General features: G+C 47.6%; 1 protein-coding gene across 7 annotated transcripts in view; it reads left to right on the plus strand.

The window, feature by feature from the left end:
* Positions 1-21,159, plus strand: part of MEGF11 (multiple EGF like domains 11) — a 433,182-nt gene that overhangs the window by 391,712 nt on the left and 20,311 nt on the right. For 4 of the 7 annotated variants that reach the window (XM_074294763.1, XM_074294764.1, XM_074294766.1 and 1 more), the window contains exons 11-18: positions 4,873-4,993; positions 6,870-7,033; positions 7,294-7,396; positions 13,247-13,393; positions 14,329-14,463; positions 17,663-17,791; positions 18,862-18,990; positions 20,051-20,179. In XM_074294763.1, the coding sequence (XP_074150864.1) occupies positions 4,873-4,993; positions 6,870-7,033; positions 7,294-7,396; positions 13,247-13,393; positions 14,329-14,463; positions 17,663-17,791; positions 18,862-18,990; positions 20,051-20,179 (1,057 nt within the window). The remainder of the gene's footprint in view (positions 1-4,872; positions 4,994-6,869; positions 7,034-7,293; positions 7,397-13,246; positions 13,394-14,328; positions 14,464-17,662; positions 17,792-18,861; positions 18,991-20,050; positions 20,180-21,159) is intronic. The other 3 variants (XM_074294767.1, XM_074294768.1, XM_074294770.1) reach the window with 1 other exon arrangement.

A 21,159-nucleotide genomic window follows, 5' to 3' on the forward strand; every position in this document is an offset into this window, starting at 1 on the left:
ACTATTTCATTTGATCCTCACAATAATGCTGAGATTTCGTTATTTGCATTTGAGGAAACTGAGGCAGAGAGAAGTTTAATGGCAAACTCATATATCTAGAAATTGTTTGAGGCTAGATTTGAGTTGGGTCTTTCTGACTGCAAGTCTACACTGTGTAGAAGAAAAAGCATGGAAGATGAATGGATGTCCATCAATTGGAGAATGGTTGGGAAAATTATGGTATATGAATGTTATGGAATATTATTGTTCTGTAAGAAATGACCAACAGGAGAAATACAGAGAGGCTTGGAGAGACTTACATCAACTGATGCTGAGTGAAACGAGCAGAACCAGAAGATCATTATACACTTCAACAATGATACTGTACGAGGATGTATGCTGATGGAAGTGGATTTCTTCAACATAGAGAAGAACTAATCCAATTCCAATTGATTAATGATGGACAGAACCAGCTACATCCAGAAAAGGAACACTGGGAAATGAATGTAAACTGTTATTTTTACCTTCTGAATCCAATTCTTCCTGTGCAACAAAAAAAAATTCGGTTCTACACACATATATTGTATCTAAATTATACTGTAATATATTTAACATATATAAGACTGCTTGCCATCTGGGGGAGGGGGTTGGGGGAGGAAGGGAAAAAATCTGAATAGAAGTAAGTGCAAGGGATAATGTTGTAAAAAATTACCCATGCATATGTACTGTCAAAAAATGTTATAATTATAAAATAAAATAAAAAATTAAAAAAAAAAAAAAAAAAAAGAAGAAAAAGCATGCAGAGTTTGGAGCAGAAGATCTGAGTTCAGATCCCATGGACAAGTAACTTTCCCTCTCTGAGCCTCAGTTTCCCTTCCTGATACATATAGGCATCATGATATAGAACCTACTTCAAAGAGTTGTTGTGAGGGTCAAATGACATTTCCTACCTACAGGATCTTGGGCTAGTCATTAAACTTCTCATATCCTTATTTTTCTTAATCTGCAAAATAAAGGAGATGGACCAAATAGCCTCAGTCCTCCATTCCAATCCACTCTAATCGATGACCCCATGCTCTCGTTTGATATAACAACCATTCGAGGCAGATGGAGATGGTTTCCTTAACTCCATTTCACAAATGAGTAGAATTGAGATGTGAGTTTAGTGGAGCAGGAGGTACTGACCAGGAGAGAGAACGGTGAAGCTGAGGATGTGATGTGACCAGGAGAAAATAGAGTTCTACTTTTCTTCCTGAAACACGAACCCACCAAGTGCCATTTTCCTCTTAGCAGAAGGAAGAGGGAGAAACACTACTGCTCCTAATTCTTTATTAGGGACTGATTTGGTAAATTATTCTTTCAGTCATCCCCATTCCAGTCTTAATCCCAAGCTCGTTCCTCTCTTCCCCAATCCCATTCACACTGGCTGTGGAAGCTTCATGAAGTCGCAGCTGCTAGCTTTACTTCCTTCCCTTTCCTCTATTTGGGACCTCCCAGAATGGATGCTCGGCTCCAGCTCCCTCAATCACAGATGAGGTCCAAGAACTGGAAGGGACCTGAGAAAAACCATTCCATCCGAGCTCCATAATTCTTGGAGGGCGAGAGCCGTCATCAGACATATCCAACGTCACCGTGGTCGTGAGCAATGGACCCGATTCAAATCCAGGCGTCACATCCTAAAGTGGAGCCACAGCACCCAGGGCAACAGCCCCAAGTGATCATTCTCCAGAGACCATGCCTAAATCAGGAAGACTGCTTCCTTACCCCTGCAGTCTTGGATGATTAGCAGTTGCTTAACACTGGGCTCCGCCCTGGGCCTCAATTTCCTCATCTGTAAAGTGAGGGGAATGGGTGGGTGGTCCTCTGATCAGGTGCATGAACAGCTTTCTTCCTGCTTCTGTCCTTGGTCCAAAAGACCCTCCCTTTCTTTAGAATCACTCAAAAAAGAGAGAAAAAAAATAGACTCACTCCCTGTCACTCTTCTGTACCCGCACACACTCATTAACTTCCGGCACATCATAAGGAAAGCGAATAATCAACATAAGACGCACAGCTGTTGATTAATTTTCCTAACTAAGGGAGTGCTCTACAGCAGCATATTGCAAGGGAGAAAATTCAATAAACAACATTTGAAACAAATTTAATAGAACATAGGATTCATTACCCAATGGGGTCAAAACATTGTGCTGCCACTTTCTACAGTTGGGCAGGATGGAGAAAATGAGATCTGCCTCTCCTCAACAGGACCTGGGCTCTGCGAGGAGCTGCTCTTTCAAATTAGGTTCAAGATGTTAATAGCTGAGGCCCAAATCTATAATTAATGTGCCTTTGGAGCTAGAGGTAAGAATTCATAGCAATTGCCCATTCATGGAATTATGAAGGAGAGCGTGCTTGGCAGGCTTTGTTCAGAGAGTTGCCTGCCAGCTGCTGTGTGAGGAAATGGATCTCAGGGCAGAAGGAAGGGAGAAGTGTGGCCTTTTGCTAAGTCCTCTGCTTCCCCACTAAGGTGTTGGGGGGTTTTAGGCCTGATCTGGGGGGTCTCCTAGAACCCTGGAGGTATCTGAATAGAAGTATTATTTTGAGGGCAGAAGGAAGGGAGAAGTGTGGCCTTTTGCTAAGTCCTCTGCTTCCCCACTAAGGTGTTGGGGTTTTTTAGGCCTGACCTGGGTGGGATAGATCCCCAGAGTGGGATGGAAGTATCTGAACAGAGATGTCATTTCCCCAAGAGCAGCCAGGCAACAGGAACAAATGGGTATTATTTTAAGGGTTTGTGTTTTGTGGAGGCGCATTGTGGGGTAAGAGGAGGAGGACTTGGCGGGGAGGAAGGAGAACTGGAGTCTGGTCCCTGCTCTGCTGCTCAGAAGCCGGTCCTCAAGGCCTGGATTTTCTCAGTTGCAAAATAAAGGAGTTGTTTAGACTTCCCATGCTCTGCTTTTTAGGTCTGGATCATGGGGCCAGGATCTATGGAAAGGCAAGCAGCAGGATCCGAGGGATGCCTGGAAGCCCATTCTTGTATCTTTCTACCCTCCCAACCACAAAATTATTTCCTGAGGTGTCCCACAATCACTCTTCCCTTTGAGCTTTCTCCAGAATCTTCCACGAAAGTACAGATGCTGCCTGGGATGAATAACACCTAAGGGCTCCTCCCTCATTCCCCCCACCTCCCTTTCTGTCCTGGGAAGAGCCCAGAATCTGGAGTTGGAAAATTGCATAAGACCGTGGATATTTGTAAATTGCTTTCAAAGCTTAATTATTATTATTATGGTGGTTCAGTTGTTTTTAGTCGTGTCTGAGCGCGAGCCCCATTTGGGGCTTTTTGGCAGATTTGCTAGAGCAGTCTGCAATTTCCTTCTCCAGCTCACTTCACAAATGGGGATACTGAGGCAGACGGGGCTAAGTGACCACACAGCTAGGAAGGGTCTGAGGCAGCATTTGAACCAGGAAAGATGAGTCTTCCCGACTCCGGGCCTGGCCCTCTGTGCTGCCCTACGCAGCTGCCGTGCCATGAGCTGACATTGTGAGCAGTGGGGGTATCTCCTTTCCCAGGGAGGACAGGGCCCCTCCCTACTGAGGAGACCTGTGAAGTGGGGGGAGCGAAGCCTGAAGACAAGGTCCCCGGGGATGTCCCTTGGGCTGAGGTGCTTGGAGGGAAGTTGGGGAAGAAGGGCAGACCCCCAGCACACTCACCATCACCACCGCCAGGCTTCAGAGCTGGAATACATCCCTAGCTCCTTGGACTGCTGGTTCGGGTCCCTTTTTAAGGGTTCTTCTCTATGAATCAGCCGTGTCCTCCCCACTCACGCTGAAACTTTTCCGGGGTTACGTCCTGAGCTGGAAGGGGGTTGGAAGGTGACCGGCCTCCCCGACTGTAAAAGGGACGGACCTAAGAGGGCTTCCTTACAGAAGAGGAGCCTGGGGTTTGCTGGGCGTCAGGCGGGTGACAAACGTCCGAGAGAGCGAGTTACACTGGAGGTCTCACAGAGACAAGCCCCAGCACCCACCTCCGCAAACACGGATCCCTCGCCTGTCCCCAAGCTGAGAAGCAGAAGGTCGCAGCCGCTGATGGCCGGGGTGGAAAGTCTTGGTCGGGGTTTCTGCTGGGAACCAGCTGTGGGAACTTGGGCAAAGCACTTACCCTCTGGGTTCCCCCGTGAAAAATAACAGACTGACCACAGAGCTGTCATAAGGCAGACAAGAAGATGAGGGAGTGCTTGAGAATACCCTTAAGTGCTTAGAGCCCCGGGGGAGGGGCTTTATTGATTACTGGCAGGGAGAAAGTCAAGAAACCCTGTGGGGAGTAGATTCACATCTTCTGAAGCCCCCGCAGCTCCCTCCCAAGTCCAGGGTGAGGTCCTGGTGGGAAACTCTGAGGAGACCTCCCGGAGGTGGACTCCCACCAGGAGTTCCAGGAAAGCGGACCTTTAAAGAAGCGGTGCGGAGGCCCCGGAAGCCCTGGACGTGTGTTTATGGGTTATTTATAATTTTGGGGAAATAAGGATTTCCTGGGTAATGAGAGAGGACAGGCTGGCTGGTGGGGGTAAGGAGGGCACAGAGGCAGAGAGGATGCCCTAAAATGAATACAATATCCAGAACTCAGCAGGTGGCACGGTGCCCTGCCTCATTCCGAACACTGTTGCTATGCAGCCTCTGGAAAGGTCTTGCCTCTTGAACTAACATTTGCTTTCTGAAGTTCACGTGCAGAGGAGGAGGTGCTCCTCGCCTACAGTTGGCCAGGCTGTGTCCAAGCCGAGGTCAAGGGCCAAAGGCCCTTTTGTGTATTGTCCCATTCGGGAGGGCCAACCCATTCCCCCTAAGCTGTTGTCCCAGGTGTCTGCAGAGCTGGAGACCAGGCTGGCTGGCCGGCCCTGACTCTGCCTTGTTCCCCTTCTCCAGGGCGAAGTTTGCGCTCTGCCCTGCGCCTCCGGGACTTACGGCCCCAACTGCTCTTCTGTCTGCACCTGCAAGAACGAGGGCACCTGCTCCCCCGTGGACGGCACCTGCACCTGCAAGGAAGGTAAGGCACCCTCCCCCCACCAGCCCTTCCAGCCGGCTTTAGGCCACCTTCTCCCACCTTTCTGGCAGTCAGGAAGCTCCACAGAGTGGCCAGAGGCAGGGGTTGGGATCACAGGACCTGGATTCCCATCTGGGGCAGTGGATAGAGCTTTAAGTGTGGAGTCAGTAAGACCTGAATTCTAACCCCGTGTGACTGAAACAAGTCCCTAACTTCTGGGTGCCTCAGGTTCTTCCTCTGTAAAACGGGATGAAAATAGCACTTCTCTTCCCAGGGTTGGTCTGAGAATCAATTAGATAATATTTTTAAAGTGCTTAGCATACAGTAGGCACTATTAGCTCTTTTTTCTATTATTATTCAAATTTACTATTTGTGTGACCTTGAACAAGTTAAGTCCCTTTTTCATGCTGCAAATCACTTGTTTTACCATCTAAGGTCCATTTGTTCCAAGATTAAATCCTATGAATCTATGTGTGAGTCCATGTTGGCCCTGGCCACCTGTCCCACCATGGGGCCTTCCTGATTACTGCTGAAAATGAGCAATTGTCCCCACCTGTGCGCCCTCTCAGCCCACTCTGCAGGCCGAAGCCTGGGCCGGGACTAGAGGGCGGGGAATGTAAACACTGCCTAGGAGATAGCCCGGGAGAGACTCCTTCATGATAACTCTGGTCCCCGGGGCACAGCTTTAGCTTTTGTGAAGTCACTTCAGTCCCAGGTGCCCGTCAGTGCCTCTGGAGAATGGACAGGAACTCTCAGAGGGAACACTTTTCCCATCCTGCCTAAGTAAGGCTCGCAGGTGCCAGCCCAAGCAGTTAGCAGTCCCATCTCCGGCCATGGTCCCTCCACTATCCAGTGGAGGCATCCCCATGACCTAGCCCATCTCTGCTCCTAATGAACTCTATGACCTTACGAAAGCCTCCCAGAGCCTTTGTTTCCCCGACTCTCGAGCAGAGGTAGTCCTGTTTACCTCACAAAGATTACCTGAGGATCTAAAAATCATAGAATTAAAAGTGCACTAAAAAGTTCACAGTGGTGTGAAAGCATTTTCCACACCAGTATTCTAAATACTAGCATCCAAGGCAAATACATGATGCTCTCTTTCTCTCTCTCTCTCTTCCTTCCTTCCTTCCTTCCTTCCTTCCTTCCTTCCTTCCTTCCTTCCTTCCTTCCTTCCTTCCTTCCTTCCTTCCTTCCTTCCTTCCTTCCTTCCTTCCTTCCTTCCTTCCTTCCTTCCTTCCTTCCTTTCTTTCTTCCTTTCTTTTTTTTTTTGAGGCTGGGGTTAAGTGACTTGCTCAGGGTCACACAGCTAGGAAGTGCTAAGTATCTGAGAGCAGATTTGAACTCGGGTCCTCCTGACTTCACCCAGCTGCCCCCAGTCTTTATAAGGTTGACGTGTATTTTACATTTGCATTCTCTCTGCACCCTCACCACGGCTCTTCAGGGTAACAGCCCCACTTTACAGCTGAGGAAAGGGAAGCAGGTGAAGGTCAGTCTCCCAGGGCAGACTGGGGCTCAGCTCCACATCCTGCACTCCCTCCTGCCATGCTGCTCAGGCTCTGCAAGGAGAGCTTTGGAAGGCTTTAGGAACCCCAGAGTGGCCTGAGGACGGCTCTCAGCCCTATCCCAGCTGTTACAACGGAGTGTGAGCTCTGACACGTTCTGTTGAACCAGAGGGTCTCCAAGTATGGTCCCAGGGGTGAATGGTCTTTGTAGCTCAGACTCATCATCAGAAGCTGGGCTCCCAGGCCGAGTGCAGGCAGAGGGGCCCGCGTGATAATGGACTGATTATTACACGGTGGGGGGCTGGGGGTGGTCACAGTACAAATATGCCCTTAGCCTTGCCAGGCCTTGATGACTGACTCGGCTTCCTTCCGTCCAGGGTGGCAGGGGGTGGACTGCTCCCTCCCGTGTCCCAGGGGCACCTGGGGCCTGAACTGCAATGAGACGTGCGCCTGCTCCAACGGGGCAGCCTGTAGCCCCGTTGACGGAACCTGTTCCTGTTCCCCTGGCTGGCTGGGAGACACCTGTGAGCAGCCCTGCCCGGTGAGTGGCCGCCGGGGCCCAGTTTGTTTACATTTGCCTCTCCTCTGGTACCTAACCCTGCATCTGTTTGCCATATCAGTGTGAATGTTGCCCATCCCCATGTACAGGGAACACCCCTGCCACAGGCTTCTTACCAGGGACAAAGGATGGTTTCAAGGGCAGATTCAGGGGATGCACAGGCCGTAGGTTAGCCTGGGGAAGAGTGTATGTGGGATAAACGTTAGTGTTCACCTGGTCTCGCTTTTCCTGGTCTTTCTCAGGATGGAACTTATGGGCTGAACTGTAGCGAGCGCTGCGACTGCGGCCACGCCGACGGCTGCAACCCCATCACCGGCCATTGCTGCTGCCTGGCGGGCTGGACAGGTACGTCCCCTGCCCCCTCCGGGGTTACTTAATCTGTCTGCCCATGATAACCTCGGCCATTCCGAGACCTGGATCCTCACCCCCTCCGGACCTCGACTCCAAGGCTGCTCCATTGGGCTCTTCTCTCTCTGATCCAGAGATTTTGTTCTGGGTGTCAGAGGGACCTTCCTGGGGCAGCCTCTGAACCAGGCCGTGTGCAGGGGTACGGAGCCGGGCTACGGAGGCCCTGAGCAGGGCCTTGGAGAGTCACTGACCGTGCACAGGAGACTTCTTTTTTCTGATCCTCAGTTTCCTTATCTGTAAAATAGGGATAAGAATGCAGGCGTCCCCACTCTCCCAGGACGGGGAGAACAGTGCTTATCAATGGTATTTTTCACCAGGGTGATTTTGGCATGGAAGGAGTGGAGAGTACAGTTCTGATAAAAATAAGAACATACAGGTTTACCCTTGGCATTAGACACGCGTGCATAGGAATGTAGGATTAGAACTGGGAAGGGCTTTAATACTCATTTAGTCCAACTGCCTCATTTTGCAGATGAAAACACCAGACCCAGAGAAGCTTCCCACCCCATCCCTGATGTGGCCAAGTTCACAATGAGAGTAAGCAGAATTTGAATCCAGGTCTCTTGTCTCCAAATTTAGTGCTGTTTCCATTGTGTTCTAAGATCCTTTCCTTCTCCACAATTCGGAGATTCTAAATGACCTGAGACTAGCTTCCCTATTACTCAATTTACTAACCACCCTCTATAGTACTTCCTTTCTCCTACCCTTCTTCCTTAAACCTGCTACAAATTTCAAGAGAAAAGAGCTATTCTGCAGCGTGGAGGAGGGGATAGTCTGTCAGGTGACAAACCACAAGTTTGTCATATTTGAGATTTTTCTTCCCTGCTCTGCTACAGAATGTGGATCAGGAAAAACAGATGCCCAGAACTGCATACACAGCCCCTTTCCACCCCAGTAACCGCACCTCCCTCCTCCAAGTGTAGTGGGCTGGTTATACATGCGTGCCATCCCTCCCTCCCTGAAAGCCCTTCCCCGTCCGCCTGCTGTTCGCTCTGCCGTGCTCTGCTTTGCAGAGAGAAGGGGATAAATGGGAAAGTCACCATTTCCTAAGAGGATCTTGTCCCACGTTTATCAGTGCTGGACCCCCTTGAAGAGAATGAGAAACCATAACTCAGAGCCCACATCTCCTCTCAGTCTGGATCAGAGAATATCAATACTTAGAAGGGCTCGGGGGAATGGGAAGAGTTGGATTTGGAATCAGGAAAGGCGTGGGTTCAACTGCCAACTGACGTGTGACACCTTGCGTTAGAAAATCAAGTTAATATACCAAAATACCAACATCACAAAGTGGTTGAAAAATTCAAATAAGGATGTCTATAGAGGGCTTTGTAAACTTTAAATGTGATATCACAACTGCCCACAAGATGGTGTGTCTGCAGAGCATTTTTAAAACTTAGTGGGCTATGCAAATTAGCTCATTGCCTTCTAACCCCCCCCCCCCCCAATTACTACCTTTATTTTACAGATGAGGAAGATTTGTGCCCACAAGTCTCAGAGCACATCTGGGACGGAGTTTGTCCCATGTTTTGTCCGTGCTTAGGTCTGGATAAATGGGCAGCTCGGTTGCACCACAGTGCACAAAGCTCCCGGCCTGGAGACGGGAAAATCCAGATTCAAATATGGCCGGGGAGTTCTGAGCATGTCACTTAACCCACTCCTCATCTGTAAAACAGGGATGATAACAGCACCTACCTCAAGGGTTGTTATGAGAGTCAAACGAGAAAATAATAGCAAAGCACTCAGCACAGTGCCTGACACAAAGTAAATGCCACATAAATGTTAATTGTTATTATCAATTATTATTGGAAACTGAGGTCAGAAGAGGGGGAGTGACCATCCTCAAGAGCTTCCGGGTGGTGTGAACAGCACAAATGATTTCAAATCCAGGCCCCTTCCCCCTCCTTCAGGCATATTTGGACAACTGTGATCCGCCCCTGGAGCCAGTCGAGCTGCCTCATGACCCCCTCACCGATCTTATCTGACAGTCCTGCTTTTTGACTCTCAGATGAATAATTCAGGTTTATATTACTCTGAAGCCTCACATTGGCTCCAGCTGGAAAGTTTCAGGGCAGCTTGGGGGCGGAACTTGCAGGGCTGCTCCAGCCCTGGCCTTCTGTCCCTCTAGACCGTCTATTTCTACAAAATTAGACATCGCAACCCGTAGGCCTCCCTCCAGCTGTATCTCTGGGGCTGAGGAGAAATTGACTTTAATTTTTCATTGATTTAATTCTGAGTAAGCTGATAAGATTTTAATGATGTTCGATACTTAAAAATTCTTTCTTTGACAGGCAACCTTTCAGCCCCCACCATTCTAAAGTTAATTTGCCCAAATGTGAATTATAAAGTTATATCAAACATCCTATTGATGTCTTGCTATTCATTACCATGGTTGCAAGGTTACAGGAGATTCTAAGAAGGGCAGAAGTCAGAAAAACGAGCAGAAAAATCCTGATAGCAAGCAAAAGTCAGATTCCCTACTTCCCACCAAAGCACGTTGGCTTCTAAACTGGAAATTCAGAATTCATCCAGTCAGTCATTTTACAAGAACTGAGCCTCAGAAAGAGCAAGCTAGCCAAAGACTCAGGCGGTTATGCCTAGGCCAAATGCAGGGAATCATTCTCAAGAAATAATAATTGATCAATTAATAATTAATCAATGAGCCAATTTAAAAAAAAAAAAAAAACTTTATTAAGATCCTTTTCTGTACTAGGTCCTGGCCCAGGCAAAGTGCAGGACAAAAAGAAAGCTAAGCTGCAGTTCCTGTCCTTAGGGATAAAACTGTATGAAAGTGAAAATAAACAAAAAGTGGTCCTTAGGTACTAAAGTGTATGATATTGACCATTAGGCTTGCCTTATTTTATTGCCCCTTACTTAAGTGCATTTCACAGATATTACAGTTTTTACAAATGGCTTGATGCAAATGTCTATCAGCACCATTTTTCCAACAGCATTTGTTCACATTGTGACTGTGTCACATTTGGGGAATTCTCAGAGATTTCAAGCTTTCTTCATTCTGGTGATCTGTGGTTAGTGATGTTTGAAACTACTATTTGCCACACACGGTCCCCATATAAGACGGGGAACGTCATAAATGCCGTACGTCTTCTGACTGCTCCGCCAACCAGCTGTTCCCCATTCCTCTCCCTCTTGTAGGGCGCCCCCGAATTTCCTGAGAGACAGTTTTGCAATGAGGCTAATTAATAGCTCTACAATGGCCCCTAAACTATTCAAATGAAAGGAAGAGCCGACCAATGCCGCAAACTTCATGGTTGTCTTATCTTAAGAAATTGCCACAGCAATACTATCTGATCAGTCAACATCCAGGCAAGACCATCCGCTAGTAAAAATAAGTTATACCTTGCTGAAGGCTGATGATGGTTACCATTTTTTAGTAATAAAGTATTTTTAGTTAAGGTGTGTCCATTGCTTTTTTAGATAAAATACTAAAGTACAATGTAAACATGACATAGGTGCATCGGGAAACCAAAAAATTCACGTGGCTTGTTTTACTGTGATAGTCACTTTATTGCGGAGGTCTGGAAGCAAACCTGCAAAGTCCCGGGGGGATGCCTGTAAATCTAAAAGGAGTTTAAGGAAGAAAGAGGTGAATGTGGTCTATGATAGGTCAGAGGAAACTTGCTGTGTTGCCCCCAGCCAGCACTGCGATTCTCACAGGACAGGGAGTTCTGGGTGAAGAACTTCCTTTCTCCATGCAAACAGAAGTCGTCTTGGCAATTTAGTCTTTAGGGAATTGCCTGGGACACGGAGAAGGTTAGTATTTTGCCAAAAGTCACAAAGCAAGTAGTATTAGAGGCAGAATTTGAATTCAGATCTTTCTTATTCTAAGGCCAGCTTTCTAACCACTTTTTTTTTTCTTTTAACTTCTTAAAAGGATGAATAGTATTTGGAGTAAATAAAGTGAGGGGGTTCTATCTGTGGGGCTTGAAGGAAAAGAGGGAGCTTTTCTGGGGTCAGACTGTGCTCAAACAAGTCTGCCTTACAAACCTGGAGAATGAAACTGTGGCCTTCCGTGTCCTAGCTTGGACAGGGATGATCTCCAGGCTCGATGCTCGGCCATTGGGTCCTGTATATTGGGGCAGGGGTTTGCTGGGGACAGCTCTAATTCTAGCTGCTTGTTCAATTTTCAGTGTGAGTATTTTCGCCTCAGAAATTGGTAGTCACTACAGCTCAGGGCTTGATTTATAGTTTTATTATCTAGACTTTTAAAAATGCGGCTGGGTGACCTGGTGGATAAGGTTCCAGGTCTGAAGTGAGGAAGACCTGAGTTAAAATCTGGCCTCAGACACTTACTAGCTGTGTGACCCCGTCTGCCTCAATTTCTTCATCTGTTAAATGAGCTGAAGAAAGAAACGGCCAACTACTCCAGTATCTTTGCCATGGGGCCACAAAGAGTCAGACATGACTGAACAACAAAGACTTTTAAAGATGTTAATAATTCAGATTAAACTTAAATAGTTTAAATAAGCTTACAAGTAAGTGTGTGCATACATGGCCCTCTCCCTCCCAGATCTTGGTTGTTAAACATTTCCCAGGACTCTGCTGTATTGTTCTGTAAACATTGTTTGAGCTCAGTGGGAGGACAGTAAAAAGCTTGGGGACTGATGTCATCAGCAGGCTGAAGACCTGGTAACTTTAAGCAAATAATAATTAAAATAATAAATATAATATGTTGTTGAGTGTTTCAGTCCTATCTAACTCTTCATGACTTCCTTTGGGGTTTCTGGGCAAAGTTACTGGGGGGGGTGTTAACCATTTCCTTCTCCAACTCATTTTTACAGATGAGAAAACTGAGGCAGATGGGATTAAGTGACTTGTCCAGAGTCCTGACTGCTCTGCAGGTCTTATGATGAAAAATCCTATCCATACCCAGAGAAGGAACTGATTGTGTCTGAATACAGATAAAACATTTTCTTTCCCTCTCCCTCTCTCCACCTCCCCTCAAATTAATTTTTCTTGAGGGTTTTTAGTTTTATTATTTATTAGGGTGGGAGATCTGTTTTCTTTCTGAACTTGATTTTTATGGAGATGTTTTTTCATAATTTCATATGTTTCTTAACTGTAGGTGGGGATAAGGGAGAGAACCTAGAACTCAAAAATTTTAAAAACAAATGAAAAAATGTTTTCAATGTAATTGGGAAAAATATTAAATAAATAGAAATGTCTGAAGTTAAATTTGAGTTCTTGATTCCAGGACAAGGACTCTCCATCATGCTACCTTGGTGCCCCATAATTATAACCGGCTTTTATGTAGCACTTGAAAGTTTACAAAGTGCTTTACGGCCATTATTTTAGTTTGAATCTTACATCATCCCGAGTGCGGAGCTCTTTTACTATTAGTCCAATAGCTCAGGCACTTCTGAGTCAGCCAAGGAGCATGGCAAGGACCGACTTTCCCCATCCTGCTCCCTACCTCAAGATGCTCTGTTTAATCCCCAGACTTGTAGAGCCTCAGGGATGGGAGAGCAGACCTGCATCCTGGCCTCTGCTTCATTCCAACTTGCTTCTCCCTCAAACTCCCTCCTACCTGGATTCACCCCAACTTTCCTTATCCTTATGACCAAGGCAAAATGGACAGTCTTATATCTCCCCCTTTTACTGTTTTCTGACCCTGAACAAGTTTTTCAAACACTTTGAGCCTCAGCTTCCTCAACTATAAAATGCAGTTTCCCAGCTCTAAAATTTTGTGATTTTTTTTCTTCCTGCCGCTTACCTTCCTATAAATCTTCTTCCACGGTGACAAGATCATGTTTCCTCTTCAACCACCAGGTGTCCGCTGTGATAGCACATGTCCCCCAGGTCACTGGGGCCCCAACTGTTCCATCTCCTGCAGCTGTGAGAATGGTGGCTCCTGTTCCCCAGAAGATGGGACATGCGAGTGTGCACCAGGCTACAGGGGCCCCCTGTGCCAAAGAAGTAAGGATGGCCCCCTCTTTCCCAGCTTCTCTACCTCTTGAGAATCTCCCTGCCCCCCTAGACAGAGGAAACTAATTTTAAATTATTTTAATTTCTTTTTTTCCCCCTCAATTAGCAAATATCTGTTTTATCTCCCTCTCAACCCTGGATAACAAATTTTCAGTTAAGCAAAACAAATGCCCGTGTTGGCTGGTGCCCTAAAGTGTATGCCTCGGTCTACATTTCAAATCCCTCCTCTTTGTCTGCTTGTGGGTGACCGCTTCTGGTAACGATGGCTGGTCATTGCACTGATAAAGGGTTGAATTAAGTCCTTCAAAGCTCTTTGCCTTTACAGTGTTGTTGCTATATAAATCTTTTGGTTCCATTCGCTTTGTTCTGCATTAGTTCATAAAACTCTTCCAGGATTTCTCTGATCTCTTTTGTTATTTTTTATGACTCAGTAATATTCCATTACATTCCTATACCATGTGTCCAACTGTCCTCCAATTGATGAGTCACTTCCTTAGTTTTCAGTTCTTTGCCACAGCACACTACAAAATTATCTTTGTTCCCTTCCTTTCCCAGTGTGGCCCTGAAGCTGATGCCCAGGAAGCTTTCCAATCCACAGAGGGCCCTTCTTAAGAGCCTCAGTCCCAAGCTGGCTTCCATTTGTAGAGCTCTTCTGGAAGTCTCATTGCTTTCTCCTTAAAGTGACTGTTTACCTGAGCTCCAGATAGACTGCCTCCCCCATTCTTTTGGGTGTTCCTTTGCTCATCACCTTTATAACGCCCGTGGGGATGTGAAGGGTGGGGAGGAGAGGAAGCCCGGAGGGCCCCAGAGGTTTAGCACAGTTCCTGAGACATAGCAGGTGACTTGACAAATGGAGTCAGCTAGGAGTATCAGGTGAGTCCTTGGCCCCCTTCCCCACTAACTGCCATCTCTTGGTCACCATTCAGTCTGCCCCCCTGGCTTCTACGGTCACAGCTGCAACCAGCCCTGCCCGCTTTGTGTGCACAGCAATGGACCCTGCCACCACGTCACTGGCCACTGTGACTGCCTCCCTGGATTCTCCGGTTCTCTCTGCAACCAAGGTACCAAACTTGTGGGGAGGAAACCGTGGGGGGGGGGGGGGGGGGAAGCTGGGGCCTGGGCAGAAGTGGGAAGGCCTAAGGTGTGGCTAGGGCTTTGGAGCACTGGATGCAGGTCTTCATTTTGTACTTGACCCTAGGAAGCCCTGGAAAGGCATCCCAGAAGGAGCCTGGATTGGGAGTCACCAGATTATAGAGTTGGAAAGGACCTTTGAGGTCACTTATTTTACAAATAAGGAAATTGTAAACAGATCTCAGGGCCCTCATTTTGCTCTTGTTCTTCCTCCCCCTCCCTTGTAAAACTGACATTTTGCCTATGGAACCCATCCAGTTCCCACCAGGTAAGATGGTGGAACTTCCCTCCTAGCTCTGAAGCCCATAATCCCTTTGTTTCTTATAGGCATGTGCTCTAAGGAGATTTGAGACTTCTGGGCTTCCAATACAATGACTCCTTTTGATTCAGACAAAAATTATTAAATACTTGCACACACGGTTGAAAATATTGAGATAATAAAGAGCAAAACATAGGCAAGCAGTCCCTAACAACTGAGCATTAACTGAATATATTATCATCAGCAAATATTTAAGTGCTTTCTGTGTGGAGAGGGGGGTGAGAAAGGATGAAATTCAGTCCCTGACCTCAAAGAACTTATATTTAAATTGGGAGATTACACACCAACACATGCAAAGCTAAACAAACCAGAGGCAAGTCGTCATCTGTAAAATAAAGAGTGGGGATGGACTAGGTCATCTCTAAGTTCCTTCCAGCCTGAAAGCCTGCTGCACATCATCTAATCCAGTTTCTCACCCATTGAGAAATCTTTCCCACCACATCTCAGCCAGACACTCTCAGGGTGGGGAGACTAATTGCCTGCTGGGGCAGCCTACTCTGTTCATGGATAGAGACTCTGCCCATGAGTTGATTCATTCATTCAAAGTGTGTGGTCTCTTAACGTGCATGAATGGAAAGTTCACCTCTCCATGCTTCAGGGGCTTTGTGAAGCATAAGCCCCCTGGGGAGCTGCCATGTCACAATTTCATGAGCCCCCACTTTTCCGGGATGACTTAATCATAAGCTGGCATTCAGAAGCTTAGTTATTAAACCTCAGAGAGCTGGCAGTCGATACAGATAGGCTGGATCTAAATTAGGTCCTAAACAGCCTGAGAAGTGTCTCTTGGATCATGCTCTGTCTGATTTATTGCCCCTCGCTCTAATGAGTATTTTCTACATATAGATTTAATAGAGTTTACTATTAATGGCAACTGCCTTGGTTAAGTCTCAAACCTTGTAAAAAATTGAGCTGACACTTTTTAATGACCTGCTTTCCAGGGGGTTACAAATTACAGACAGAGCTTAGGCAAAATCATTCAACATAGATTAAAGATAACTAAATATTTTCTTCCTTCACTAAAGCATCTCTCTTCCCTCAACTTCCTCTTTACTCAAGCAGTCTCCAATTAATGTGCTGAACTGACTGTAGGATAGTCTTTGAACGTGGCGTTCTCATGTTAGCAAGATTTCAAAGCATGGAGCAGAACTAATTGTTTTATTTAAAAAATGGAATGTCAAATTGGAGAAGAGGACGTCTCTAATCTTTGTACTTCTTAGAGTAGAGGGCAAGATGGGATTCTGAAATCCATCTCCAAATGCAATAGAAGATGCAAAAAAAAAAAAAAAGGGAATTGGGCCAAGCTATGCAGCCATGGCTTAATTTTGTAGAAAATGAAGAGACAGAGACAGAATAATGAACATGGGTCATACCTAAGCTCTTGACCAATGTCTTGCCTACTTAAGGCAGGGGCCAAAGCTTTTGTGAGAAAGGGCCATAGCATTCTGTGATCTTACAGAGGGAAAGTACTTATAATATGCAAAAATCGCTCCTGACTCTCTCTGATTCCTAGTAAACCCAGCCCCACTGTGATGGCTGGTGTAGAAACCAGCCACGTTCCATAACCCAGGTGGACAGTGGACAAGCACTTACTGAACCAATTATGTTGTTTGGGGGGTTTGGGGGGTTTTTTTTAATTGTTGTTTTTAAGAGAAAAATGTGCCCCGACCTGGGACTCAGCAGACTTAGAATAGTTTGCTTCCGTTTGGGTTTCATGCTTTGATTCTTTGTAGAGGAAGCATGGGGTAGGTGGAAAGGAGTGCTGAAGCAGGAGGACCTGGTTCTTTCCCCAACTCTGCCATGTACTTGTTTTAAGTCCTTGAGCAAGTTCTCCTTGACCCTTCTGGGCCTCATCCGTGTCATGGCAGAGTTGGTCTGGCTAAATCCTTCCAGCGTAAGAGTTCTGGGATTCCGTACTCTCTGAAGGGAGGGACTGGGCAGAGACGCTGATGCTGATAGCAGATCTCTCTTGCCCCCTCCCTTGGGAAGCGAAGCTGTTTTTTATTTTCCTCTCCGACAGTTCCCACATCTGTCCCGAGTCTGGTAACCAGGGTTCCTGAGTTATGTATGGAAAGGCCAGAGCAGATCAATGAATCACCAGGGCCATGATAGAGAGTCCCAAGGGACAGAGGGGAGGGGAAGGGAGAAAGGGAGAGGTTGGTGACAGAGGAAGTGGCTATGGGAAAGTACCAACTCTGAGGCAGGACCCACGTGGGATGGTGGGAGGAAAGCTGCTTCTTCCAATCCTTCACCATTAGGTTCTGGGAATTGATTATGTGGCATGAAAATTTACCTTGTATTTCTCTTACATTTATTTTCCACATATTTACTTAGATAAATGGTTATTTTCTGAGAGAATGTAAGTTCTTTGAGGGTAGACTTTTATTTTTCCTTGTATCCCCGGCACCAAAACCAGTGCCTGAATGTTGTAGATGCTTAATAAATGCTTATTCCCTGATTGACTGGTTGACGACTGCACTGAATTTACCAAGGAAGATTTTGATGGATGTGAAGAACGGTGATGGCAGGATGGGGACTGATGGGTAGGGAGGAGACGGCAATGATGATGGGGATGATGATGGTGGGAGTGAACAACAGTGATGGCGCTGATGAATATGGTGGGGATGGGAATGAGAGAGTATTTCTTTGGTCCCAACAAGGTCCTTGGGAAGGGAACGGGTGTGTGGGGTGGAGGTCAGGAAGATAAGGTTTGTGGCTTGGTCATCAAGGAAGGCTGAATTTCATAAGGCTTTGGGCCCTTGGCTAGGAGTAGGGTGAGATGAGGTCAGTCACCACTCTGTGCATTTCCACAGTGTGCGCTGGAGGAAGATTTGGGAAGGACTGTGCTCAGCACTGTTCGTGCTCCAACAATGGAACTTGCAATCCCATCGATGGCTCCTGCCAATGCTTCCCTGGCTGGATCGGCAAGGACTGCACACAAGGTAAGCTGTTCTGGGCCCTCCTCTTTCACTATTTAGCAATGATTGCTACCATTCAGTAAGCCTCAGTCCACTGTCCTGCTGCCCCCAGAAGCGCAGCTTCCTGCCACAGCCCCACATTTCCTTCTGGAGCACATTCATGCCTGGACTTGAGGTAAGCTTATTCTGGTTTATCTCCGGGTACCACCTGTTGTGCATCCCCGAGTTTGGGATCTGGATAGGATCCTGAGCTGGGGGAGGGAGCACATCCAGAGGTAGCTGTGAAAAGCCCCAGGCATACAGCCAAACCAGAGGGGAAAGTCTTCCTCTGGGATGGGGATTCTCTCCATTAGTCAGGTATTCTATTACAGGATGGCAGACTGCTGCTTCTGTTTGTCCTTTGTCCTCAGAGAGGACCATGTCATCAGGGAGGGGATGCCAGGACATGCGAGTGACTTAAACATGGAGCAGAGAGGGAGCTAGAATACCATCTTGCCTACCCCAACTCACTTTATAAATTAGGAGGTGAAGCCCAATGATTTCCACAAAGTCCCAGGGAGAGTGAGTCAGGATTTGAATCCAGGTCCCCCAGATGAAAAGCCTCTGCTCCCCACTCCTTGGTAGGCCACTGTTAACAACAAAAGTGCTAGACTCCATGCTCAGAGGCTACTCTGGAGTCCCCCGCCTGGAGTGAGTTCCCTAATGGGGTGGAGGTAAGGGCAAAGCCAGTGCTCACAATACAGAAATCCTGGAAGAATACGTCGCCGTTTATAGAACAGCCAGGGAACGGGAGTGCACATGTATGTACCCAGTGACTTCCTAAGCAATCAAGGGATGAGGAATGGCGCCATGCACAATGGGATGCAAGGACTCAGCAGCTCTCTAAGCTAGGACTTAGAGGGGAGATAGTGTGGCTTGGCAGAAGGGCAAGGGGAGGTGTTCTGGGGACAGACTATTTTCCCTGCGTGGGGCTGTGCTAGGGAAGAACTGAAGATATGGAGCTTGGTTTAGCCCCTTCTGCCCGAGGGGATACTCACTCCCCATCCCCGAACTCTTTCTAACATTCTTGCCCTCCCTCCGTGTCTTTTTGACAGCCTGCCCACCAGGGTTCTGGGGCCCTGCCTGCTTCCACACCTGCAACTGTCACAATGGGGCCGGGTGCAGTGCAGACGATGGGGCCTGTCGGTGCACCCCGGGCTGGACAGGGCTCTTCTGCTCACAGCGTAAGCTCTGGCCCACCTCTTGGAATGACATGCTGCACTCTGCTGGACAGAGCAGGGCGCCTCCCTGCACCAGCTGAGAGGGGGGAGAGACGGAGAGAGAGAGGGCAGGGAGGAAAAATCCCCAGCCGGGTTTGGGAGAGCCCAGTAGGGGAGGCACCTTGAGGGAGTAGAAGTCAGCCTTCGCCCTCCTACGCCCGCTCTCAGCTCAGCAATTCCCTCCCTCCCCCTCTCCTTTCATAGCCCATTCAGGCCCTGGAAATTTCCTGATGTGCTCTGGCTTTTCCACCAACAGTTCTGGAACTCCGTCTCCCCACCCCAGAGCAGAGAGGATTCCTTTGAGACTGGGTGCTGACAGACATAAAAACCCAACCTGCCCTCCTATGGGAGGAAGATAGAGGCCGGGGGGATTGCGTGGGAAGACTGAAAGATCCTGGTCAGGATTTTTGACTCAAACCACGCTACCTGGGTGTACCAGGAGAACACTGACGGAGGAAACATTAGTGGGTCATTAGAGACTGTCTTGTCTAATCCCCTTATTTCCCATTAAGGACACCAGGATCCAAAATTCTAGACAAGATTCGGCTAAGGTTATATATAGTGAGCCAATTGAAGTTAGACCCTTTTCTCTTCCCTTCGCCACCATATCCCTGTTAGGAAAGTCTTGGATTACTAGCCATGTGATCATGAGCAAGGTATAGATGAGGTCAAAGATTCAGCTCTCCAAGGACTTTCATCTAGGTCAGCCCTCTCATTTCACCCGAGTCCTCGAGAGGTAAGGTGCCTGCTGAGGGCACAAAGGGTATGGTAACTGATGTGAATAATGTCCTCAAACTCAAAAGCTAGTTTTTTCCCACAAAAACCTGGTTATCCCTCTTTGGTCACTCCTATTCCCATAACGTCTATGAAAGGACTCTGGAATCTGTGCAGCGCTATAATGATGTCAGTATTATTCATATTCACGGGTTCAGGATGAGATCCGACAGGTTCCTCTATTCCCTGACCCTGGGAGAGGTAAGACCAAGGCTAGCGGTAACTGTTGGGGCTGGGGGTGTTTTTCCAGGTTGTCCCACAGCATTTTACGGGAAGGACTGTGGGCATGTGTGCCAGTGCCAGAATGGCGCCGACTGCGACCACATCAGTGGCAAGTGCTCCTGCCGGACTGGCTTTACAGGACGGCACTGTGAACAGAGTAAGCTGGGTGCCGTCCCTGGAGGAGGGAGGGCTTGGGCCCCTCAGGTCCTTCCAGCAACCTGCCAGATCCCCACTCCATCTGGGCTCTGCTCGTCTCTGATGCTCTCCCCACCCATCGCCACCTGGGTGTGAAGGAAGAGACTGAACTTTACAAGTAACCACCAAAATCACATTTTACCATGGTGGCTGATCTCTGGTGCCTGATTCCCTGGATCTGTAGAACCATGCTTCAGTGAAGCCTTTGAAGAACGGCTGAACCTCGGGGGAGATGTTGGGATGCCATTCTAGCTCAAAATCCCCCTCCCTTTCTGTCAGCCTCAGAATTAGGGCATACATCTGGGCCCACCACTGCAGGACAGATGAGACAGACTTGCCCCTACAGATGTTCTTATTAGTCTGATAAAGGTCAGTCATTAGGTGGAGGCTCTCAGCCTTCTGGTTCTTCAGAGCAAACTCTTACCAGGATAATTTCCTGCTTTGTGAGGAAGGGAGGGAGAGGCCTGTGCCCATTCCCCGTGGTAGGTGGAAGGGGGCCTTCAGCTCAGCTTGCTGCCGACATGGGCCCAGGAAGTTACTAGTTCCTGAGCACACTATCACAGCCCTTGGTTGGTGTAGACAAGTAAGAGACAGGCTGGCATTCAGATGTGGTATTGCAGGGACAGGACTGAAGAAAACTGAGGAGTACAAAACTCATTTATTAGGGTGGTGAACCTGCAGAGTTCAAGGCATCCCTTCCCAGACCGGTTCCCACAGTTTGGAACTTGATAGACAGCAGTTAGAATCTGGTTTGGACAGACAGAGAAGCATCTTAGTCACAGAATTCTAATTTTGTGAAAGGGCTCAGGGAGTGTTTCCCAGCATTGTCATACAAAGTAGATGGGTATAACATTACAGAGGCAGAATAACTGTGAACCCTAGGAGAGTATCACACTCACACACACCCTAACCTTCCAGTGTGCAAGCCCTGGAGCTTTACTT

This window comes from Sminthopsis crassicaudata, chromosome 2, assembly GCF_048593235.1.
Source record: "Sminthopsis crassicaudata isolate SCR6 chromosome 2, ASM4859323v1, whole genome shotgun sequence".
Lineage (NCBI taxonomy): Eukaryota > Metazoa > Chordata > Mammalia > Dasyuromorphia > Dasyuridae > Sminthopsis > Sminthopsis crassicaudata.